At 35.3% G+C, this 26,248-nt stretch overlaps 1 protein-coding gene across 4 annotated transcripts in view; it reads left to right on the top strand.

Moving 5' to 3' along the window:
* LOC121853440 (RANBP2-like and GRIP domain-containing protein 5/6) overlaps nucleotides 1–26,248 on the top strand; it is a 44,267-nt gene that overhangs the window by 2,641 nt on the left and 15,378 nt on the right. For 2 of the 4 annotated variants that reach the window (XM_042347569.1, XM_042347571.1), the window contains exons 2-20: nucleotides 2,418–2,643; nucleotides 2,832–2,999; nucleotides 5,245–5,429; nucleotides 5,817–5,974; nucleotides 6,631–6,751; nucleotides 6,921–7,329; nucleotides 8,087–8,320; nucleotides 8,738–8,964; nucleotides 9,211–9,368; nucleotides 10,104–10,254; nucleotides 10,475–10,616; nucleotides 11,822–12,072; nucleotides 12,711–13,019; nucleotides 14,471–14,533; nucleotides 14,735–14,795; nucleotides 15,044–15,185; nucleotides 15,708–15,852; nucleotides 16,190–16,322; nucleotides 21,147–21,368. In XM_042347569.1, coding sequence (XP_042203503.1) covers nucleotides 2,418–2,643; nucleotides 2,832–2,999; nucleotides 5,245–5,429; nucleotides 5,817–5,974; nucleotides 6,631–6,751; nucleotides 6,921–7,329; nucleotides 8,087–8,320; nucleotides 8,738–8,964; nucleotides 9,211–9,368; nucleotides 10,104–10,254; nucleotides 10,475–10,616; nucleotides 11,822–12,072; nucleotides 12,711–13,019; nucleotides 14,471–14,533; nucleotides 14,735–14,795; nucleotides 15,044–15,185; nucleotides 15,708–15,852; nucleotides 16,190–16,322; nucleotides 21,147–21,368 — 3,505 coding nt within the window. The remainder of the gene's footprint in view (nucleotides 1–2,417; nucleotides 2,644–2,831; nucleotides 3,000–5,244; nucleotides 5,430–5,816; nucleotides 5,975–6,630; nucleotides 6,752–6,920; nucleotides 7,330–8,086; nucleotides 8,321–8,737; nucleotides 8,965–9,210; nucleotides 9,369–10,103; nucleotides 10,255–10,474; nucleotides 10,617–11,821; nucleotides 12,073–12,710; nucleotides 13,020–14,470; nucleotides 14,534–14,734; nucleotides 14,796–15,043; nucleotides 15,186–15,707; nucleotides 15,853–16,189; nucleotides 16,323–21,146; nucleotides 21,369–26,248) is intronic. The other 2 variants (XM_042347570.1, XM_042347572.1) reach the window with 2 other exon arrangements.

Here is a 26,248-nt window from a genome sequence, read left to right as displayed (position 1 = left end):
TAAAATTCTTTGGTTGGCAACAAGTGAAATTTTACCAAATTTAATAACTTCCCACTTTTGTTTAGCAGCCATGAGAGTAATTTTTCATTTTACCAACATTCCCCCTCTTGATATGAGATTTTTTTCTGGTGTATTTTTGTGTTTTAGTTAAATATGACTTGAATAAAAGTGTAGTCAGAAATGGTAGAAGAGGAGTGGGTTAAATAACTGTCATAGAGGTGCTCAATAATGCTTTGTAACTGAAGTGAAATTCTCAGCTGTTTATCCTCATCATACCTCTTATCGTTACATTCTTATGTCTAATTTTGTATTATTGTTTTGTTGATTTCGGTGAATTACCTGAGTGACGTCATTGTTGTGGTGGTTGTTGAAATACCTTTTGGTAAATATATGTTGTAGCTAAGTCGACTTTGGTCCTTTCTGTTAATTATATTATTATTATTTTTTTAATTAAATTTGCATTTTTATCATTTCTGATCTTTATATCTTGTGCAAATTCTTAAAAAAAAAAACTTTAAATGTAACTTTTTTATTTGAACTTGTTTAAAGTGGGAACTAACCTAACAGAATGAGGTATTAAGTGGAGAGAGTGGTCAGGACTTAGCAGCAACTTGATGAAGTTTCTCCATGTTAAGTGTACTAATCCAGATGATACTAAATGTTACATAAAAATTCCCTGAGATAAATGTACAGTATATATCAGGTGCCACTAAGAGAGCTCAGGCCATCAATTGTTTCTGTCGTGTCAGTATTGTTATTATTGTCCACTCTGTTTCTGTATTTTTCTAGCGAAATAAACTGTTTCATTATCAATATAGTATACAAAAAATATTAGAGGAATGTGTTATGCAATACAGTATATAATTTTTGATATGTGAAATGGGCAGAGGAAGATGGCCGAAGTCAACCTTGCCATGAGTGCCATGATTAAACTAGGAATGGTTCTTTTTGGTAAAGGTGGAGCACACGGCACCCAAACACTGTACAGGACCATCCGCGGTCATTGTTTACGTACGTCAAGAAACAAACGATGATCTCATCGGGCATGTTTATTATGATTTATATTGGATTGAATTCGTTCTTTTTTTCTAGCAATGTTTTTTGGATGAAAGTAAGAAAATCGAAATGGCAATGCACAGGTTAGGAAGTTGGGTAAGGTTTTAATAGGTTCTGTGCATTGTCGTTTTGATTTTCATATAAAGTATCATCCAAACAACATCTGAAAATTTGGTGCAAAGTCCATTCCTTCTACATTTTTATGTTTCTTAAGTTAAGAAAGCTTTTCTCTTCTATGGAGAGATTTCATGGAGTTGCTGCTAAGGCTGGGTCACTCATCAAGTACAGTATTACCCAAAACAAAACTGAATCAGATTTTGCCTTCATATGTTAATTCCATCTCTCTTTACTTTATACTCTGCCATTGAGTGGCTCATTAACTGCTAGGTCTGTAGACAGGGATTATTGCACATGTGCAGTTTATCAAAGAATGATTCAAGCTCCACAAAAAAATTCATATCAGGACATGTCAGGATGGCCCTGTACACTGTATAGCCTTTTTGAGTTGGGTGCTGGATGGTCCTGTACTGTATATGGCCACTTCGTTAGTTGAGCGAGTTAACAATAGGTCGTGCGGGTTTGCTAAAATGAATATGGTTTGTGTTGTTTCATTTCATGAGAACATGCAGTGTACTGTAATTGGTTAATTCTTTGATTTGTTGTAGACAACATTAGCTCATGTGCCTGCTATGTTGGGTGCAGTTACTCAAAAAATTAAAGAACTCAAATTGGTTGATCACTGGTATAAGAAGAGAAAAATGGGTTGGAATCTAGGTACGTATTAGTAAAAAAAGGGTGATGGTGCATTCTCAAACTAAAACAAATTACACCTTACAGTAAAAAAAATTTTTTACTGTACTGTTCTTTAGATAGAGCTAAATGAATTAAATACAAAAAATAATGTGATAGGTATGTAATACAAAAAAAGAATTCTGTTGCTGAATTACAGAACTATTTCTAAATGGTACACATGGATGTGAAATCGAGGAATTTAATATTTTCTTAGCATGATAAAGTGAGGTTGGTGGAGCAACCACCTTTACATGGTGAGTTCTGGGTATTTTGTGTGTTTGCGGGTGTTGTATCATGAAATCCTATAGGTAGTGTTGTACATTAAATTCACATAATTGTTAACACAACTTAAATTTTTAGTACCATACTGAATATTCTACTGGAAACTGTTTGTTAGATCATTGATAGTAATTGTTGCTGGTATTTTAGTTCTTTTTGTTATTTGATTTATATCTTGTATAAGTCCCCTCAGTATTGCTCCCCTATTTTTTTTACTTTTTGTTTACACAAATGAAATGAGAACCCATGGACTACTGTACTGTGGTTTTAATTATATTTTCCAATTTCAGCGTCACCTACGTGGGTATAACTTCGCCAGACTGTACTTTGACATCAAAGAATATGATAGTGCTCGTCGATATCTTTCGGAATTTTTAACTGTGAGACCCAAGGCCTCTGATGCACACCGCCTAATGGGTCAGATTTTAGAGCTACAGGACAACAAAGTAATGGCTCTTGAAGCATATAAAACATCTTATCATTTAGGCCAAATCCAAAAGGATTTGGTCTTAAAAAGTAAGTAAAATTCAGTCCTGCTTCCTTCTAGAAAGAACCGCACTTATACTCATGATGTTGCTAAAACAGATGTCTTCAAGATTTAAAACAAATATATGTGGTTGTAATTTGTACAGTGTAGAGAACTAGTCAATCAGTATGAATTATCCACAGTGTTATTAATATACCCCTTTAATTTTAATTTTCAGTCTGTGACATCTACACTCACATAGATGCCGACAAATCAGTTAAACTGTATTGGGCTGAAGAGGGCAATCGCCTCTACCCCCACCATGAAACAGTTATCAAGCTGCAAGAGTCCCTCATTACAGGATCGGACGCACAGTCACGGGAAGATTTAGAAAGCCTGTATTTAGGTTAGTTGCTAACATTAATTGTGGCATCCTTGTACACTACTTTTTAATATTTTGAAATCTTGAATGATATATTAGGTTATACTATACAGTAAAACTTATACATTAAGTGTCATAAGTAATTTTAGATTACATATTATGCCTTATTTATTATGAGATCTGACTTAGCATATTGATGTATTACTGTATATCCATATGTACAGATATAGTGAACTATGTTACAGAATATTTGAAACATCATTCTGAATGTAATGAGTTTAAAAGAACACTGAAGTAGTACAGTAAAGCCTCGAATAACGACGGTAATGTGTCCTCCAATATTGCAGTGTAAGGTGAATCATTAATTTCCATTAAAATAAAGCAATAATAATGAGATGCATTCCAAGTGTGACCTTTTCATATCTTTTGTGTGGCTTTTTACCCTCATTTTCCCCAAAACAATCACATTAATGAAAATTGCAAACTATTCTTTAAATAATGTTTTTGAATGCACCTTATACAATATAAATGAATAATAATATGGTCAAACAAGAGATGGGACGCCATTGTTTTCGTTTGTGTTTACAGCCGGGAGTCCGAGACGATGGTTCAACATAAGAAAATAAGACCCTGGTTGTAACTGTAGTAAAATTAATGCAAAAAAATGAATATACAGTATATATTTTAAGTAATGTTATTTAATGTTAATAAATGGAACAATAAAAGTAGCTAACCACTAATGGTAAAGAAAAAAAGGTGAGATGGATTGGGAACGCCAATATATACTTGCGCATTTAAGGATACCGCGTCATTTATCTTTTTTAAGAATATGTACAAAAGATTCATTATTGTTAATTACTGATTATGTATCTGATTGAATTAATCTTTATATATGTGAAATGAACAATACAATTCATTAATAATACATAGAATATTAAAACACACGAGGAGACAAGATGGCATTGTTTTGTTAGTGACACTGGTTCTATATAAGAAACTGCAGAAAATGAGATCCTGGTTGTAGCTGTAGTGAACTTAATTTAAAAAAATTGAATACCTGTATGTATGTTTTAAGTAATGTTATTTAATGTTAATAAATGGAACACTTGAAGTAGCTAACCACTAATGGTAAAGAAATAAAGCGAGATGATTGGGAACGCCAACGTATGAACAGTAAGTGCGTACATGTGAAAACATATCATCATTTCTCTACATATGAATATGAAAGCAACACTTATTTACTGTTCATAAATGTTTTAAATAATATTTACAAATGTAAAACAAAAATTCTACTCACCATTGGTGGTAAAGTCTAAAACATAAGGACATCCAATGAATATTGTGCGAGTTTTTACTCAGATGACGAAGTCATCAGGTTCAACTCTGGCTGAAGCTGTAGCTTTCCATAAAGCTGTTGCTGAAACTGTTACTGAACCTGAAGTTGTTGGTTTAGGCCTTCGAATAATAAAGCTGTCGAAAGAACCTTGCACAGCTGCTTTCTTTTCTCATTATACATCTTTATGTAGAGGTCATTTGCATTTAACTTGTATTTAAATTTTAATGCTTTGTTCTGTTAATGGATCCACTTCAGAAAATATGTTCATTGCTTACTCCATATGATATCCACAGACCACTCATCCTTTTCATATCGTTTTAACACATCTAGTTTCTCGGCTAAGCTTATACACTTTCTATTTGCTTTTGAAACAACACTACCATCACTTGCTCTCTTGCTCATGTTGAATAGGGATGCAAAAATGCTGTAAGAAGCCTGAGAAAGTTTTTCTCCTGTTCCTGTTCAGATGTGTGAAAACAAAGACCGCCAAGCTCCGACTGTTGTTTACTGGCGATGCGCATTACCACTCATTAGCCAGGCAGCTTCTTTGCACAAGGCGTTTTGTTTTTATTTATATATATATATATATATATATATATATATATATATATATATATATATATATATATATATATATATATATATATATATATATATATATATATATATATATATATATATATATATATATATTCAGGATTTAGTTATTACAGTATGTATATGAAAATGTAATTTTATTTTATTTTGGTCGTAAATATTAATGAAATGAACATAAATTGAATTGGGTCCTAAATTAACTAGGGTCTTAAATATGAAAAGTTGTTGGTCGAACCGTTGTTATCAGAGGCTTTACTGTATAGTAGTAAATCAACAGCAAAATCATGACAATAAGTTTTTCATTATGATAACTTCAAATTGTTTATTGATCTACAGATGGGATTAATGCGCGTCCACTACTCGTCACACTCCACATTAACCTACTTTTGTTGTACAAGAGATGGGGTGCAGATGACAAATCAAAGATCAATGAAGGATACCAGCATGCCTGTAGAGTTGAAGCAGGAAAAGCCTTTATTGATTCCCTGGAATGGTATCAAGCCCTAATTGACACAATGGAGGTAAGAAAAACCAGGTGTATTTTTTGTCTTTTTATTTCAGCTTTAAAAACAACCTGATAACACTTATGTCTTGCCTTGCTGTTTAGTTAATGCAAGGTGTCTCCATATTACAGTACAGTATACATTTTCTATATTTAGATTTACACATACAGTCCATCATTACTGTTTTTCACCTAACTCTCAGGCTTCCCCAGTATGTTTTCCAATCTACATCTTTAACCCTTTTAGGGGGCAGGGTTGCAGATTTTTACTCTTTAAAGCAACAGACTCAGTTCAGTAACTTTCATGGGACAACAGACCAAGTCCCAGTACTTTGATTATAAAAATGATCATGTTATAAATGTAGTGTGACTTGTGAAAATTCGTCAACTTGATTTCTTTTGGCAGGATTACCAAAACTATGAGGATGTCAGCCATGATAAGGAATTCCAAATGAACTACTTGGCTGCCTTGGAGCGCCTTGTATACCTCACATTAGCATCCAGCAGTGGCACAGCACTTCTTTCTCCATGTACACTGAATGATGCAGCCACATTCCTTAAAAGGTGAGCTTTATATTGTACGTACATCTTTCTTTAAAATGAGATAGTTCTTCTCCATATATATGGCCTGTGAACACAGTAACACCTAAAGGGGTAGGTGGATTTTCTTTATATGTGGTAGGGACGATGGTCCTTTCGAGAGCGTTGTGAGTTTAATATATGATTGCTTTTATCAGAGTACAATATTAAGAATTTTGTACAGTATAGAGATTGACTGAGATAGAGAGATTGAGGGAAACCATTTGGATCAAGAAATGCCTGGGTTTAAGTGTGCTGGGAAGGGGAGTTAGAGATAGGCCAAGAATGAAGCATGGATGTAGATTGTCAGAACCTGACGAGAGACTAAGGTGGCCGTGCAGCATGAAGAACGACAATTGGGTAATTGTGGTTCATGCATGTAACTATGGAAAATGGCCATAAAAATTATAATGATGAGAGTATTGAGGATGTACAGTGGTACTACTGTATATCATATCCAGCACTGAAAAACTCATTCTGGAATTCCACACAAATATATTGTGGTCTGTAGACAATGTGTGAGTGTGTGTTATTGCAAACATAGAATGTGACTATCTGATGTGAACTGTGCTGTGTGTAACAGTTCTATGTATTCCACATGCTATATAAAATGTTAATGATATTTGCAATATTTTCTGCAGATTTGACCAAAAGTTAACTACGGGTCTTGCTGTAATTGGTCCAGGCACTCAGTTTGGTCAAGTGATGGCTGGCCAACTGTACTTAAATATGGCTATCTTCCTCTTAAGTAATGCCCAGAAGGTGAGTTAATATCTTAACTTGTGTAAACATCTGCACACACACTGTGCTGTTCTTTCATTTATATCCCATGTCCAAAAGAGAAAAGATTCTATTCACCAGACTAAGGTAAAGATAATGTGTGTATGGAATTATAATTTATTTTTTATTATATTTTTATTTTTTTTTACAGGAGTGCTTAACACCCACAAGTATTACTGCTGGTGCCCTTCTCTTCCATGCCTGTCGTTTCCAGACCACAGAGATTGACCGTCAGTCTAAATCCTGGAAGTCTCGTGATCAGTTCTGGTATAAATTAGCCTGCCACAGACTCTCCCAGGCTGCCCATGTTCTGGAACACATGGCCAGTACAGAAACTGACAAGAAAACATATTTGGAAAAAGTGAAAGTGAGGTGCAGTAACAAAGAGGTTCAGGGGAATATTTACAAGACTGTGTTTGGAGCCACTTTGGATAATAAGAAGAGTGTGCTTCAGTCCACTTTGGAAAATAAGGACCAGAGCTTCTTCTTAAAAGATCAAGGGTTTATTGATGCTTCACTATCATACCCTGAGCCAGATCAAGTGAAGGAGTGGGATAATGGTAAGTTCACTGTACTTCTTGATCTAACATAAGCAGTTAGTTAAATTAATGGGTTATGTGGGCATAGTAATCAAGATGATATACACTCTTGGTCTTTATTGTGATTATTCTATTTTATTGTCTACATTGGAGGTACATAGCTTTATACCTTGTTGCAGCATTTTTAACTGAAAAGGGGATAAATCGTAGGACTGATGTAAGGTCTTGTGGTTGAATGTAAGTAATGGTCCAGTTCAAAATGAATGATCATCATAAACTTAATAATGTGATATATTAATTAAGTACCAGTACCTCATGGAACATTTCGCAGAGGTGGAAGTCACTTGTTTTGCTAAATGGGTGATTTTTAATTTGTATGTTGTATAATTCTACTTAATAACCTTAAATACATTTACAAGTGTCTATATTTCATATATTTCTTGTACAGTGGTACAAAAGTAAGTCTTAATATTTTCCAACGTTTGTGGAATGTGACAATAAATAACAACATTAATAAGAACGATGGAAATCTGATTTGGACTCCCAGCTTTATCACTCTAACAACTTTTTCTTCTTGGTGTTTTATGTGTTTCCTGCAATAAAGGGGGGAAATGTTCAGGTAAAAACTGGATTTGAGGAAAATCACATCTGCTGTAGTAACATTTTATTGGTATTAGTGTGAGGATGTATAGGTGGTGCTTCTCATTGCCAGATAATGAAGACAATGACTAATGTAGTGCAAGTTACACATGTATAAAAATAATTGTTGCTGTTGCAGTGGTGGGAAGCATGTATTGTGCCAGTCTCGGAGACTTGGTATGGCTGTGCTTACAACAAACACCGATGAATCTAAATCCCCAGCCATATTACTCGTTCACGTTGTTTGAGGGTCTCCCGTTCTACTCCTCCCGTATCAACACAGGGGCTGCAGAAACATTGTGTCACATTGATCTCTTGGCCTTCCTAGCTGCCACAGTCTATTGTCAGATTGCTGCTTTAAAGGAGGCTCATGGTGAGTAATTATCATCCTCTGCTCAATTTAGTTGAGGGATATAATGAAATGTTTAGTCCATCCATTTGTCTTGCACAACCAATGATGATAATAATAGCTGGTCTTTTGTTTCTCAAAATTGCCATTTTTTTCTGAAGAATTCACTAGTGCTCAAAACACTGGAAAATCAATGACTTGAGAATAAAAATAAATGCTGTACTGCAATAAAAGATCACAAAAAGGGACAGTGCAGCTTCTATCATTAATACAGCTACTTTTAAGTTTTAATATCCATGTTTTGTTTTTGGGTGTTGCTCAAATCACATTTTCAAGTATTTTTCATAAATTTTTTTACACAAATTAGACTACTGTACACTGTTGGAACACTAAAGCTCAAGAACTTTTGTATGTTAGTATTAATGTTTGTTTCCTTACCAGGCCCTCCCCCAGCCTCTCTGCCTACAGTGATAGCATCTGCTCTCAACACTGTAGAACAAGCTGATTGGTGGACGGCCGCTTACACTCTGTTCACCAACCGTGTACACCAGAGTTATATGAAACAGAGGCTAACCTTACAACGTGGCTTAGAAGTTATTAGGGTGCAGGGTAACCATGGAGTTGCCCTGCCCCTTTTGGCACACCTAGCACAGTGTTTCACAAACTGGGTTAGTATTGTGTAATGGTTATCATCTGACACATTGTGGCAGATTTGATATGATTTCTTGTGTCCTCTCAATTTTTATTTTAACCCCCCATTAAACAGCACAATTGTTTCTTACCTGATTAAAGTATTGATTTGGGGTCAAAGAACAAAGTTTTAGGTTATAACCCCCCCCCCCTCTTCTTTTTTTTTTTTTTTTTTTTTAGTGGTTAGGATATTTGGGTTTTACTTGATGTTTGGTTTGTTACAGGCCACTGCTGCCGAAGGGGACGGAAGTACAAACAATGAAATCGATGCATTGAAAGATCGAGCAGAGCTTTACTGGCAAGAGGCTTTGCAACTGTGTCACAAGACTTCACGAAACCTCCCCATCGTAGTGCCTAGAAATCCACTCTTTGTCGTCCAGTAGTAAGATTTATATATTTTTTTAATCTCTAGTCAAGTGTTTAATCTGTCAAAATGAACAAATGTGTATTGATGACTTATGTTTCCATATTTCCCACCATGTTAGATGTCTAGGGCTATTTTGAAGCCCAGTAGTATTCTTGATTCTACAGATTGAGCTGGTAGACAGTTCCATAGATCAACCACCTTCTTTGTTAAGAAGAATTTCCTTATAAATTTGTACCTCTTTAAGCACTCGTTATGGCTGTGACTACATTAAATCATCAAGCTTCAAAACTTAGGAGACATTATTCATCACACTTTTTCACATATAAATAGTATTCATTTTACAAAGAATATTGTACAGGATATACATTACTGTACTAATAGATATTCACAATTACCAATACTTGTACTGTACAAAACATCATGTCAGTGTTCCATGTTTGGGTGCTTAGCTGAGACCCAGTTTAAACATCTTATTTCTAATGAATAACACTAAGTTCAATAAAGCCTTTTTATCTGCTTGTGTAAACCAGTAAGTATTGAAGATTTTTAGGTAAGTAGCCAGAGAAAACTTAAGGGGAACTACTAAAAAAAAATTTTTTTAATAAGCCAAGGCTTCTGTATATATTTTGTTGTTTAAATTTGTAGTGTGTCTAGGTTTTGTGATGGAGAAGTGAGAGATTTTGTGCAAAGCTCCCCAAGAATATTCTATCAGAAATGAATTTTGAATTCTTAACTGACTCATTCTTTCAGTGTGAACCTAACATCAGAGGAGGTGGCCAAGATAGAGATGGAGGGAAAATATTTCTTGGCAATGCGCCTTGTTCATGCAGGGAAACAACAGGAGGCAATACAAGCTCTTGGGGAGTTGAAGAGCCCTGAGGCTTCTTTCCAGAGGGCGCTGGTGTGCATACTTTACTACTCAGTCCAGTCATACTTAACTATATTAACTTTAACTGTTTCATCGTTGTCATTATACATAGACTGCAGTAAATAGTAAATTTCTCTTGTTTTTATACCAGTGAAATAGATTTTATCATGACAAAAAAAAATTTAGATTTGGAGATGATAATTAGATTATTTATTCATGTGTTAGAACTTAATACAAATATTTTTACTTCCAGTTATATAAAGAACAGGGTCAAGCACTGCTGGGTGAGGGTAATGTGGAGTCCGTAACTTCAGAAAAACGCTCCCAGCATACCACGCTTCTCACTCAGGCGCGCGACACATTTTACCTCACATTGGATAGACTTCGCATGCCAGGTAAAAACCTTGAATTTGTTTGGTACACATTGTACTGTATATAGTATACTGTACAGCTAATCCCTGCTTAACATTTGAGATAAATTCCTAAAAAGTCTCGTGTTGTTCAAGTTCGTGCTAAACGAATTGAAAATGCCAGTGAAAACCAAGATGACGAGAGATGTGTATTGGAAAGAGAGTGCAGAAGAGCAGGGTATGTGACTGCAGCCCCAAATCCAAACCACAGAATATCCTAAGCCACTACTTTATCTCACTTCAACACTAATTCCATTATTAAAAATAATAATATATTACAACCCCTTGAGTCTGAACAACTGCTCCCGGGACTGCAGTTATTCAGACTCAAGGTATCTCATAGAGCAATAGAACTCCGAGTGCCATGATTCGTACAATATCTGCTATGTAGATGCTGTTGGCCAGTGTAGGCTCTCACCAGTTGATCGATTGTCTTTTCTTATAAAACTTAGATACATATTAACAGTATTTAATGCTTCTTTAAGAAATGAAACATTAAAGATATATTTAAAGTTCTTACACTAAAGACAAAGATGATACACTACTTTATGGTTGGTAGAGTAGAGACCATTTAGCATGAAAAGCTTCTAATGTATCAGGTTATTGTGGCTAACCCACAAGTGTGTAAAATGTTGTTGACAATGATGACTTTATCTAACTCAGCTTGTTGATTGTCTGATTGATCTCATTCACAAACTGAGAGGCATCAAGTGATTCAATTGCACTTACTGTTTTTATCACTGTATTCTTACAACTCAAAATCACTGTCTTGGGTAGGGCATCAGGATCACACAGCTGGATAACTTCACACAACTGGATTAAGTTACCTGATCTTGGGACTTACCTTTTGTTGCTCTGGAAGACACACTACCTCTTGACCACATATTATTAGATGAATCAACAAAATATTGTCTATAGACAATATGTGAGTCAGTAGCACAACCCATTGAAATAAAAGCTTGATTATAAATGGTTCTCTCTCAGAGGTTTCACCCAAGTGTGTCTTGACTATGAACAATTGAAAATGAAGGATGGAATCTTAAAATGTAAGGAGTTAATGCTGTATGGTGGAGGTGATATAGGGTTTGTCTTGTAACAAATTAAGAACACATTTAAAGCATGTCATTTAGAATTAACTATAATATGTACAGCGAAGATTTGTTCTATTGCTCCTTTGTTTTTCCTCTCAGGTGTTGACCGTGGCCATCCACTCCATACAAAACTTAACCAACAATTACAAGATGTGGAAAGACGGTTGTCCCACATGGCCCTTGACAAGTCTGTGTCCAGGCAACAGGAGGATGACACAGAGTCCATTTCCGATGCATCGCAGTCACCGAGCCCCGACCTGGAAAATGTCATCACAAACTTGCCTCAAACACCACACTTGTTTAGCACCCCATATACAGAAAAGAAAAGTAGTGCCAGAATCACCAGACAGGTCAGTTACAAGCTTGGTCAAGTTTTAAGAAGAGACCGTCAGTGTTTGTACTGTGTACTTGTAAGTAATTGTTTAGGATGGATAACTAAGATAGTAATGTCATGTACTGGACAAGAGGTTATTTTCAACAAAGACAACTCACAAAACCATTACAGCTTAAGTGTATTGGGTTGAGGAATATCATCTCTTTTTAAATGTTCATACAGGCATTAACAGTAACTTCTCAGTGGTTACAACATTTTATATTCCAGTGATTAATTTTCCACCTGAAAAGTTTGGGACAAAACCTTGGGTAAGGGTTACTGTTACTCATTGGACTTTAACTCTAGATCTTCATGCAAATTTTAGATGAATAATATGGTTTTTCGTTTAAAAAAAGAATCAAATTTTCATATTTGTCTTGTTCAAACTTTAGCCATAGCATGATAAACCCAGATTGGTGTGCACAGTATATAAAAACACTTGAGGGAAATTAAAGAAAAAAATCATGTACCTGTATTTTATACTTTATTCAATTGCAACAGGAATAGAGATTGCTTGACAATATTTTTGTTCCCAGACACCCTTCACTCTATAAAAAAAAAATTTTGCTTAAAAATAAAAAGAAATTAGTACAAAAGTAATTTTTTTATTTGCAGGAAGCACGTTCCAGTCGAGAGCGTTTAGATGCCCAAGTGAGAGCCTTGTCTGAGGTACAGGAAAACACACTGAGAAATATGGAAGAACAAAATGCTGCACTGAAGGCACAAAATGAGGCACTCAGAAACTTTTGTACCACCATGGCTGATGAGTTCAAGGAAAATGCTTCACTTTATCGCAGTATGTTGGACCAGAACAAGTCTCTGTCTCAAGAGGTTTATGCTTCAATTATTAAGGAAATGAAGCAGATACACTCCACACTACTAGTTGAAACTAAGGATTTACAATCTACAGTCAAGGATTTACAGGTATAATCATTGAACCTGGGTGCAACTGTGGACTTATTTTATCATGCTCCTTCCCTTTCCTCACTGAGGGAAGTAATATCTGGAGATACACAAAGAGTACTACATCACTATGTTTTCAACTGTATCGTGTAGCCCATCATGTCATCCTTGTGTACACTTTTATTGATTGCCGGTAGCAACTATGATTGTGTTCACTGTACCAGGAAAATGCTGCCAAGAGTAATGTTAAAACTTGGTTCTTTTTGAGGCCTTAACGTTACTGATGTCATCAATTTTCTGTCAGACTGTGGTAGTGTTAGTGTCAGTGCACCATTATAGGTAAAAAAATAATACTGTAATAATAATTATATTTTCATTTCTTTTGATTGTCTTAAAATTGTTCCTTTAACTCAAAATTTACTAATATCCACTTGGCTTTTTTTTTTAAATCCATATTTGTGTATACAGTAGTTTGATGCACTTGGCAGGACATGTTGAAGCTTCTTATTTGTTATATTTACGATAAAGTGGATTATAATTAAAGATATACACCTCACATACAGTATATAACAGTACTGTACAGGAATACAGTGCCTTGTTTTTTGCAATTTATATTTTAACATCCATATTCAATATTCTTGAAGCATACCCCACTTATTCACAAAGTGAATTAGAAAAATAATAACCATTGAGATGGCAAGTTGCTATAAAATAAGGAAAATGAAGAGCATGTGTGTGTGTAGTGGACTTGGCATGTCACCAAGTTAGACTGTCCCTGTAGCTACATTCCCCTTCCTCTCCCCCTACCAGGTCAAGCTATGCTATTGTTATTTTTTTGCCTCATAATTTTTATTAATTTTTTTATCCTCTTACAGGCTAAAATAAATTACAAATCGAAGAAATTATTAACTTAAGGTCAAAAACATAAAGGGAATAAATATTTCTTAGATGCACATGGATTGTAGGAGGAAGAGGTGTTGGGGATCTCAGCTGCTCCTGTGTCCCATGTAGTGAAACTATTGCCAGCTTACACTGCTGTATTTTTTCTTTTATTTTATTTCTTAGTATTGTACTGTATAATTTTGAATTATTCCCAAATGTTAACCTAACCACCCAGGTAGTATTGGGGTGATTAATCCTCAGGTGAAATAGATTGAGGCTAATCTTCAGGTGATATTATTTTAGAATCAAAGATTACTGAACTAAGAGGTGTTTTAGAGAGTGTGGTAAGAGTGCTGCTTAAGATGCCCCAGTCTTCATGAAACATCCTGTAGGCCAGGGGAAGGATTCTGTTTATATTTTAGGACCACAGGTTATAGTCATTAGTCCTAAAAATCAAATTTCAGCCATCACATACCACCTTCAATGTATAGTTCAATAAGGTGGCCACTTTGTTTCACTATGCACACTTGCCTCTCCTCTTCATCAGCAAGGTACCTAGCATTATAACTCCAAGTATTTATCCTTAACAGGGTCAAGTACACGCAATGGCAGTTGACCTCGGAGAAGTGCGAGCTATGAAATCTACAGTAAAGGTAAATATGTTCAGAAAGTTTTTGGTTTCTCGAATATAGAATGTTTTATAGCAGCTGAGTGTAGTAAATAGCACATGTGTTTTGCCATGTCTGTTATTTTGTATATTGTCAGTTGTAATAGTTGCCTGCAGTAGGTTTAGGATGTACCATCTACATAACATATATTTACTGTGCTTATGAATGAATTTTTCTTTGGTGCAGCACTCGGAAGTAACAGAAGTGAAGGCTAGTGATGAACAAGTGCCTGTGGATTTGCCAGCTAGTATGTATCAACTAATATTTTTGTTGTTACACAAGAAGATATATTTCTTATTTATAATGATTTACTGTGCTGCATAATGGAGTTAAACTATTCTCAATAATTCTCATCAATGAGCAAAATGTTATCTAGTTTAGTCAGTAGGTATTGTTGAATTACAGTTGGAAATAATAATGGAGAAAATATTACAAAATGGAATGTTGCTGTTTTGTAAATCATATATTTTATATTTTTATTATTTTTTTCAACAGCTGTTGTTTCTACAGGTCTCTACGGTGGTTATATAAATTACTACAATCAACAAGCTGTGCCCAGTCCCCTGATGCCTACCCCAGGGCTCTTTGGCAACCCTCCATTCTTCCCACCATCCACAATGCCGGAGCAGTCATTCAGGTAGAGTATCAAAATTTTATATTGTAGGAAGTGTTGTTTTTAGGATTATTAAACAAAAAGTAAATTGCAGGGATTACTGTATATATACTGTACAGGTGGAAGTCACCTCGTTTTAAGATATCAAACCATCTGTGCGGTGAGTCTTTCCCTCATGCACCTGGAAGGTGACCACTTTAATACTGTATTTATGGTTTCAATAGTTTAAACATTGTTCTTATTTGAATTTTGTCAGTATTATAGTTAAATCCTTGTAAATAGGATTTTTTGTTCTTTGGATTTTGTCAAACATTAGTTAATTCCATCTAAATAGGATTAATTTTATACATGCATCAGCCATATTTAGTTTTATTCCCCCCCCCACCTCTGGGTGTAATTTAAGGTGTAATGTTGCATTGAAAATGTTGAATGACATTGTGTTAATCAGGGGTCTACCTTACTCTTTGAACACTCCTGTATTACCTTTACTTGTCTGTCATTTATGATAATTGTTAAACCGACAAATTATTTTTATTACTATGACAGTATGTCAACAAGTATGAGTGAAGGTGCAACAATCTCCACCTTGGCACAGACCAACACATCCATGGTGACGCCTGCCCTGGCCTCCCCCGCCAGCATCACAGTGAAGGATCCTGTAACATCTCAATCTGGAATGTTCTCAACTCAGGTAAATATACTCACTCATTTTCCCTTCATTTGTTCTTCTGTTGTAAAAGACATGGTTTACTGTGGTACTCTACTTGCACAACGAGGATTAAAATTTACAAAGGAGAATCTTGTATTGGCCCATTCAATGCAACTGTTCTGAATTTGAAGTGTACAGTACCTTTAGTGCGGCACTCTTTGCACAATGGTACATCCGCAGTCAACTGTGAGAGGTGGACCGTTTTGTATGTGGCATGTCCGCAGTAAATGTAATTGCACTTCTACATGGAGGTCTTATATTGCTGCTTCAAAACTCATAGTTGCTCAACACCTGTCGCAACTAATGGTATGTTTTACAGAACTGGAATTTGGCCACTACTGGCGCCAGCAACAATCGGCTCCCCCCAGATGCTTCTCCTCCAGCGCATGCCTTCCAGATCGCCATGCCACCCGTCTCTAATGCTCTGACGCCTCCGCCAAGATCTGTGCCAGGTATGTCATAATATCTCTCCTTGTCTCTTGCCATAGCTCATCATCATTTGTGAAATTTTTTTTTCTGATGAAAATTCCATGATAATGGACATCATTAGAGAAGATCATATTTCTCCACAGCACAGCTTCAGGTTAACTCGTCTCCAGCCATGTTTGGACTAGTTATTTATTAGAAGTACTGTACAGGCAGTCCCCGATTTATGAAGGTTCATTTTAACAAAATCAAATCTGAATTTATAAAAATTAATCAGTCCCATGATTCGATTGATTATATATACAGTATACTGTATATAAATTTTTTTTCCATCATCTACCAATATGCTTGCTTTTTTCACTAACTTCATTACAGTGGTCTCTAATACTCATAATGTTATTAAGACAACAAATAAGCTTTCCTTGTGTAATTCTCTTATAGTCCATTTTTTTTTCAGCTGAGAAAAAATGCCCTGCCCCCTCCTCAGGAGTACAGCTGATTGGCTGTTGCAAACCTGTACGATTTTGTCCTGAGTAATGATGTATTTCTAGATGACTTTATTCATAATCGTTGGGATGACCGTTTCTGACGAGAAAAATATTTAACTAAATTATATAAAGATGCAAATTATTTCAGCACTTAGGAAATTTATCACATCAGCAGAGGCTGGAAAAATATGAAGTAGTTCGCAGTCATATTTCTCACCATTGCTGATGGCCGTGTAATATTTCAATGTGATTCTGATCCTTTAAAATGTTGTTTTTGCATAATGTACTATTACTGATATGTAATTTGTCTTAGTATGTCTTATTGTAGGTAAAAATAAGTAGTATATATTAAAGGCATCCTCCGAAAGCGTGAATTTGCTACCCGAGTTTATCAGTTACTTCACTTATAATACTAATGAAAAACTTCCTACGTGCTCCTGTTTGAAATAATGAAGGTATGTATCTTTATATAATTTATTTAAATATCTTTTGTCAGAAACGGTCTTTATGAATAAATTCGTTTAGAAATACATCATTACTCAGGACAAAATCTGACAGGTTTGCAACAGCCAATCAGCTGTAACTCTTGAGGAGGGGGCAGGGAATCCTTTCTCAGCTGGGAAAAAACACACTATGGTCACCAAATAATTTACTTCTCAAAGTCGATAGGGTCAAGTAGACTTAGTCTCCACCTGCACAGTGACTCGGACAGTTGCCTGATTATCCAATATCTCCTAATTTACTGTCATGTAATAATGTGGAAAATTAAATATAAGAAAATTATTCCCTATTCTTAAATTTCAAAGCTGTTTATGCTCGATGAAGGTATGGAGTTATAAGAGGAAGTGTGGAATTAGGGAGTGAAGAAAAGTTTGAAGGTGTGGAGATTGCCAGTATCAGAATTCGTGCCATACAGTATAAACAAAGCAACGGGAATTTAGGTTTTATGGTGATGCAGTGACTTATTAGGAATCGGGTTGTTGGTGTCATAATTGTCCCCCCAGTAGAGAATGTACGGTACTGTATCTTTAATTAAATAAGGGAAATCAATATACAGTACAGTATTATGTTTATTATAGATGTTGGCTTAGTGTTTCATACTTTTCCCTTTACTTCAAATCTTAATCCAGTTTCTTGTAAGTAGCTACAGGTATAGAATTACCAGCATTACTGTACTGTATGTAAAGTGTGATCAAATTTATGAAAGCTTTATCAGAAACGAGACCCTTTGGTAAATCGGATAATGTCTGTATTAAACTTACTGAGATGGGATAGTAATACTTCTGCATTTGAAAGAACCGAAGCCGTTGTTTTTGTTCCCCTACAGTTCGTGGTGACAGAGCTTTATCATTGACATATAAACACAAGCCAGTTAGTAAGAGCTGGAATACTGTGATGTCTCAATATTTAGGAACTCTTTCAGTGGTATTTGTAACTTTACATTACTTGTCCACTGTTATATTCATTATACCAGTACTGTACAGTGTTTTGGTACAGTAAATTGTTTTAAGCTCTAGTAGATTTATAAATACCAGGACATGAGAGATACCTATTTTATCTTGACACCAGGCCTACATGGCTGTTGGTATGAGTTGACTGATATACTGTAGGGACACAGTTTGGCTATGGGGGCATCCCTTGTATTAAGACTCACGGTGTCATTTATCTTTTGCAGTTGTTTGGGTTGTAGTCAGTCATGAAGGTTACCAAGGATATCCTTTGTTTGTTGTTCACATTCCAAGATGTCACTCTGTAACCTTCACATGGCAGCCAAAATCGATGGATGTTTTATGTTCCCTGCATTCCAGTTGTGCATATGGAGGCAGATTAGGCAATCTTACACTGCAGCCATCTTGACCTCATTACGTTTTGAAGTTTGAGACACAGTGAAACGTAATTAATCTGGATTGCTTGGGGGAAAGGTGATCCAGGTTATTGTAAATTTTAAAGTGCAAAGACCTACCATGTAGAAATAATTGGCAAATTCAGATGCAATGAAAAACAAAACACTAATCTGAAAACACAAACAAAGGTGATTATTTATTTCAAATAAGTGCTTACCTTTAATTCCAAAGAACTCTTGGCTCCTGAAGATAGTGTGGGGGTAGTGAAGGGCAGTTGTTTTAAACACTATCAGACTCCAGTACTGTGCTGTATTTTACAGTACTGTACATACTACTAAATCACTTAAACATTAATTTTGAGTCAATCTCAAAGATCTGCACTTAAACAACTATACAGTAGTTCTTCATTAGGTTGTTAAATCTGTTAAGGTTCAGGAGAAGGTGTAGTAATAGCACCGAGCTGAGAGTTGAACCGGAATAGAAAGAAATGGAGGGGCCATGAATCGACACATTGCTCACCTCGTGATCCAGATTAACAAGTTATCTGTATTGGAAAGAGAAGTGCTTGAACCTTTGGTATACCACAAACTGAAACATTTTTTATGACAAAGTACCAGTATTGGATATAATATTCATTTAGTACAGTTTCAGTATGCAGTAGAGAAGGGGTTACTGTTCTTTGTTTTAATACTCGGGGTATTAAAGGAAAGGAGCTGTGATAGTCCCGTCTTGTATGTTCACTCCTTTTGTTCTCTGCCCTGGCCATTCTTGAGGTTTATTAGATATTGATGCTTTCCAGAGCTTCTCATGTCAGATGATAGAATTGAGGAAGGTATTAATCTCTTAGGCTTTATTTAACAGCTTTAACCTAGACCATCTCCTGTAAGTCTCTTCGAACTTGTTGTTTGCATGTCAGCACATGAACATTTTTCACTGAAGGAATACAGGGTATTCTGATGTGGAAAAAATCTGTAGTTTCCATATAATTACTGAGAGTTGGATTGCAAATGGTAGATTAGCTGTTGTCAATCTTTTTACAGTAATTTTTTTTGTTGTTGTTGCTCAAAAATAATATCATGTGTAAATTTTCTCCCAATACAAAGGATAATTGCAGTGATTTAGGTAGTCATTAAATAAAAAGGGTAAGTGAAATTCATGATTCATTATAGCCCAATGTTACGGTACAACTAGAAACCCTGGCTTAGAATGCTAACATTTGCTCCTTCTTTGGGTGTCTGAGTGAGTACATGTATTGTTATAGTCCTCAACTTCCTTTCTTCCTTCCTGGAAAGTGATATTTTCAGACATCATTTACATAGTACAGTAGTAAAGTAATCATATTGTCAGATCCATATAGGTTGTATCATAACTGTTCCTCTTTCAGATCTGATTGACCTCTCATTACTATTTTTTCTTTAACCTTCTAGGCATATTCAGTCAGATAATTAGTGCAAACTTGGTTTATATGGGACACACTTTCAGGCATCATCTCTGATCTAAGACGACTGTGCTTGGGAGAAAAAGTTTTCTGTATCTCAAAACTGCTTTTAATGAATTAATTTTAAAGACTTTGCTTTGAAGTTCATGGAGGCTTAATTATTTAATTTAGTATCTTGTATTATTGGAATGGTTTGATACTGTCTTTGTTGATTTTCTGATCAGTATATTTTATTTGTTTGCTTTCCATTTGCCATTGGTATTATAGAGGCTGGATTAGCACTGCTTACCACTGAAGTTTTTCTTCTAAAGCCTTAATTTGCCATAAAACAATGAGGCATTTTTAACATTTTTACTGCAGTTAACAAATGTCCAAGAATAACACACAACATAAATCAACCTCCACAGTTCATAAGGAAGTAGTAATTAGCCTTGAATAATATGGCACTCCTCTGATTGGATAACTTGTCAAAACTATGTGACCAATTACAAAGAACAAAACTTGTTTATATGCCACCTGAAATATATATTTTTCATGTTTAACTTGTGTGCCTAAGTAGGATCAATACTGTAAGTCAATTTAATTGTAAGAAATTTGGCACACAATAATTGGCCTGAATTTAACAGATAAGCAGTTAGTGTTAAATGTTTTAATTAACAAATGAGCAACTGTGAGTAATGAAGGATAGTTTATATCCTGGAGTTTAAGTCCATATGGTGGTATTAAGTGTCTGTAGATCCTAATTCTTCTTTATATCGCCAACAGATGAAACTGACACTTCAAACATCAAAAATATATTGTGTTTACTCTCAATCTAAGCCAACATCAGCACTAAACTTGAATTAATGTTTTCTATTTATAATTATGAAATAAATCTTAACTGGTTTCATTAAATTATTACTTTACTAACATTGTTGAATTTGAGAAATGATTTGTGCTTAAATTTGTTTTTACTTGAGATGAGATTGTTAAAGAAAATTTTTAGACATGTAGAATAATTGTAGGTATTCCCAACTAAGTGTGGAATTTTTTCTTGTCACTTGCATCATCCATGACAACGTTGCACCATGATAACTCTAGGAGAGTCGCTGTCCCATACCCTCCCCTGCTCTACCACTGCTGGTCTCCTGGCCAATGTGCCTCCCCCACTCTACTCGGCGGTCACTCCAGACTCATCCCCAGTGCGCGGCGAGTCACACATCCAATCACTATCGACGGTGATGTCGACAGAAGGCTTGTCTACTGCATCTGACAATTTGGTAGCTCCGTCGGCTGCGTCCGGGTCACGGGATAGCTCTCTTAGTATGTCATTTTCAGTTTTGAGTGTCGGCATTTTTTATTTATTTTTTTGCTTTTAGGGTTGCTTATGCATGGCTGATTCCTTAAGTCTTGAGCGAATTGACTTGCGTCCCTTTTGTATGCTTGTATTACTTATTGTTTTTCTTGTGCTGTACATTATGTTGGTAGAGATTATAATGTAGTAATGTTGCATTGTTGAGTATTGTGACAGTGACGTTTCATGTATTCTGGAGGAGTCTGATATCTCTTTGTTTTGGAGAAATGAGGATTATTTCTTCATTAAAAGAAGAAAAGGTAGTTTTGTGGAGATGAAGTAATTTAACTTTTAAATCAATCTGGAACCAGCATTTTGGTGTAATTATAATTGCCAGATCAAAAAGCCTTACATTGGGGGAGTCGGGGTGAGCAGAATTTTATGTATATATATATATATATATATATATATATATATATATATATATATATATATATATATATATATATATATATATATATATATATATATATATATATATATATATATATATATATATATATATAATGGAAATCAGGTGTGGCAAGTGAAATGGTGAAGAGTGAGAATAAAACTTGGATGTGGTGAGTACAGTATTTATGGTGCCATGCATGCACCTGGTGCGGCTTGATGAAATTGTACCTTGCTGAAAATGTTCTGGGCATGTGAAGTTCGATCGAAGCGAGATTGTCCCACGGAATAGAAGGTTAAGTTAGATTTTGAACTGCATGCACCCGGAACGTTTTGACATGATACGGTCTCGGCATGTGACACCAGATGGTCGTATTGGTCTGCTGTGCTGTGTGTAAGTCAACTAGATATGGAAGTGTATACAAGTTTAGTAAGGTTAAGTTAAAACAAAAGTGATCGGTGAACTTCTGTGTTCCTCTGTACAGAATATTGAAAAGGGGGGTACTGTGTTTTTGGAGATGTTTACCCAGAGAATATTAAAAGTAAACAATGGAAGGTAGTAAACTAAATACAAAACATTTATTGATCTTTTAAAGGGTTTGATAGAGGTACTAGGATGTATATAACTGACTTTTGTTACACTTTCTTCATGCTGTTTGCCTTACACAACTACATCAGTATACAGTATTTGCACAATTTTAAACTCCAAATTTTTTGCCATTGGGTGTAGTTTAGAATTGAATATTACGTTAGGATTGGTCTGTGTTAGTAATTTTAGGGACCGACGATAAACTATCCAGCATCCAAGATCTTTAATGGTATAGTATAGTAAAACATTGAATCATTTATGCTGGTATTAACTTCACTGTAATTGTTATTTTCATTTTCAATATATAGAGAATTTATTATTGGTATGATATATTTGGGAGGGTAAGTGCATGACTGTACAGTACAGTGACCCCTCGGTTAACGAACTCAATCCGTTCCAGAAGGTCGTTCGTTAACCGAAAAGTTCGTTAACCGAAACCATTGTTTCAATGGGTTTTTGGGTAATTGGTTCCAGCTCACCGAAAATTTCCTAAATTCAACAAAAATGGTAGAAAAGTTCACTTACTTTGAGGTGTGTATGTAGAAGGCTCCTGGATGATGATGATGATGATGGGAATTAGAATGGGGGTGGAGGAGAAGGAAGAAGAGAAGGCATTGGGGTGGAAGAGAAGTCACCCCATGGCACCATTTCACCCATAAAATTTTAGTTCTCTTGGTGTATTTCAAGATTATTTTCCTTAAATCAACACTGCACTGCATTATATATTGTCAATATGTAAAATATATTTCAAAATGACCAATAATTTGCTTGGAAACACAGAAGAAAAGCGTTTAGTTGAAGAGAGTCTCAAGCAAGATGTTACCTCCAGTGAAAACAGAGAGAGACTAACGCCTGTTTGATGTGTTAAGAGGCTGGATGCCGCGCATTAAACTAGTCACTTTACCTTCAATTATGTTCAATAATTGTTAAAATGACTAAAAAATTGAATATTAAATCTTCAAAATTATTGAATAGTATAAACTTCTTGATATTTACTAAAATAGTAAGGAATTTAAGCCCTAGAACCGATTAATGTATTGGCGGACTGATACTAAAGCTGGTTGCCCGGTCAGTGCAAGCGAAAACATGTTGAGGTCGGTTCGTAAGAAATTCGTTAACCGAATTTTTGTTCATTAACCGAATTGAAGATCCTTATGGAAGGCAGTTCGTTAACCGAAAATTCGTTAACTGGGGCGTTCGTTAAACGAGGGGTCACTGTACATGATGAACATAATTTCCTTATTAAGGTCAAGAAAGCATTATACCAAAATAAGATTGTTGAAATAAGTACAGTCATTGTCAGTAATGTTTATCCCTTTAATTTTATGGCTCTATTATCATATTACCCATTAATATCAGTTATTTGTGGGTAAATTTAATATACTGTAACTGTAAAAAGTAATATATTGAGTTATCTATTAAAGGCAAGCATCAGCGTTCGTGTCACTACCCACACAGATAAGATTAGGTCTGTTGTCCCATGTATTATATGGAAGGTTGATGCTTTGGTTCTTAGTCTCTTGTGTACAGGGTACCCTCTGGGCTGAATAAAATTGTCTGGAGCTAACCAACAAAATATTAAAAATGGTGTTCCCATAATGAAGGGGTTAATGGTAATTACTGTACAGTACTCACGTCACTTTAACGAGTTTCATGTTAACGATTCATCGCAATTACGACAGTAATGAAATGCGACTCCAACATATTAACGATCCAATTCAACACAATAAGAATCATTAGCGCAAGTTGATAGTCACTCTGGGTGGCCATCTTGGTGATGTCGGCTAGTGGGATGGTTTGTTTTGATCAGAGCGTGTAAACAAGTGGTGTGGTGTAACCTACTCACTTATCTCATTAAGCCGTTCAATGAGTGTCTAAAGGTTATTTATTAACTCTACAAGCAGTATTGATGTTTGTGAATAAGTGGTTGTAATTTTTTGTGGGGGTTTATAGGGGGTGAAGGTGTCTGAGGGCTGGTACCAGTTGACCCATTTAGCATGTAAACTGTACTCACCACATTAACAATTTTCACTTTAATAACCGTTTTTGTGGAACCAATTAGTCGTTAAAGTGAAGTATAGACTATATTAATATTTATAACTGGTAATTTAAAGATGAGTAAATCCTTTGTTACATTATTTTTAAACTGGTAGAAAATACATTTTGAAAGTGGTAAGCAAAATTTTCAGAAAGATTTGAAAGATGGATCCTCTCAAGATAAGAAGGCATCAAGTTATGCCAAGTGTATAACCCACCCAAGACCCAGATATTGGGAGGGGGGAGCGTTTGGATACACACAACATAGAAAATATCATGCCATGCAAAGTAAACATTGGCAAAGCTTAAGTCAACAATGCCTTTCACAAGGGGACAGTGATATCACAAGTGTATTTGGAGAATCCAGAATAAGAAAAAGTACAGTGATGTTAACCCATTCCCTGTGGCTGTCATTAATCATCATAACAGGCACTTGTCGTGCCTGTCTACAAGACATACCAGAAAAAACCATATATGACTCAAATTTTTATGAAACTGAAGACTAGATTTTTGGTAGTTGTGTTGCTTGGCTTGCACTTATGTGTTGCATTAGGCTTTTTTTCTGTATATTTGTCATGCAACTTACTTTGCTTGCTTATATGTGATCCAAAGCATGTTTGTTAGCATGTGTTATTCAGTTATAAAGGAATGTTATTTTACACTGGCACTGATTGTAATATTTTCTTTATCTGTGACTTCAAAAGCTCTCCTCAGTAAATATAACTTGGCAGTTTCATCCAACACCCTAGTATGAGCATTTAAACATTAGATTTTATGCATAATTCATATAGTACAGTACATGCATCTTCAAATATACTGTTATGTTTTTATACATTGTGCTTCATATCACTATACTTGGAATCATATCTTTATCATCGATTTTTACACACTTGTGTAATCATTTAGATACTCTGTTGCAATGTATTTTTCTTTGCTTCTTGTCACCCTCTAGGCTAATTCACCACTTTTCCAAAGTATCCCTAATCATATTTTCCATCTTGTGATGCCTAAGTATATGTGATTATAGTTTTTATTTCTTATACCAGTCCTCAGATATGAAACTTCTATATCAGTACATTATATAATTAACCATAGTGGTGTATTGAATAAGGGCCCCATAAATATCCCCAAATATGGAACATTTTATAAGAGCTGAGAGTAGCCTGGCCAGGTATAATGAATTGGCAGGTGTTTGAGGGATAATGAGGAGGATTGTGAGGAACTTAAATTAGTTGATGTTTCAGGGAGTAAAAGTATAGAAAGGTACAGCTTTGATAAAGAATTTGATTAGGGAAAAGGAGGGACTGGGAACTCTTATATACCAGGTGATAAGTTTCATGAGAAAGCAGCAGTCTGTTAATGTTATATTTAAGCCACATAAATCATATGTAAAAAAAAAATTAAATACTTTTTTAGTAGTGTGCAGTAGTACTGTATATATTTTGTCACATACTATGGACGGTTGTAACCTGATAGTGTATTGCAACAATTGAAAGCCTTAAGTTTATTAGTAGTTGTGGTTGTGTATGTAGACCCTTAGGTTGTGTTAGTTGTGGTTACTGTAAGGAGGGCTTTTCCAGTACATTTGGGAGCGTTGATGCTGTGTCTGAATCTCAAGTTGTGTGAACATGTGACACAAACCCACCCTGTTTGTAGAGTCAGAGACCATTGTTAGCCTGATGTCAGTGAGGAAAGCAAATTAAGTTGATGTAAACTTTTGAACTCATTGATCAGCTTTTGTAGAATACTCTCTGATATTTTGGTAGATAATGATCACTTAGAGCAATTGACTTTAAAGGTGAAGCTCTTAGACAACCATCCTAACTAGAATGA

The sequence above is a fragment of the Homarus americanus genome, unplaced genomic scaffold, assembly GCF_018991925.1.
Source record: "Homarus americanus isolate GMGI-L3 unplaced genomic scaffold, GMGI_Hamer_2.0 scaffold4896, whole genome shotgun sequence".
NCBI lineage: Eukaryota > Metazoa > Arthropoda > Malacostraca > Decapoda > Nephropidae > Homarus > Homarus americanus.
The sequence above is the reverse complement of the archived record's forward strand: the minus strand, read 5'-3'. Positions and strand labels throughout refer to the sequence as shown.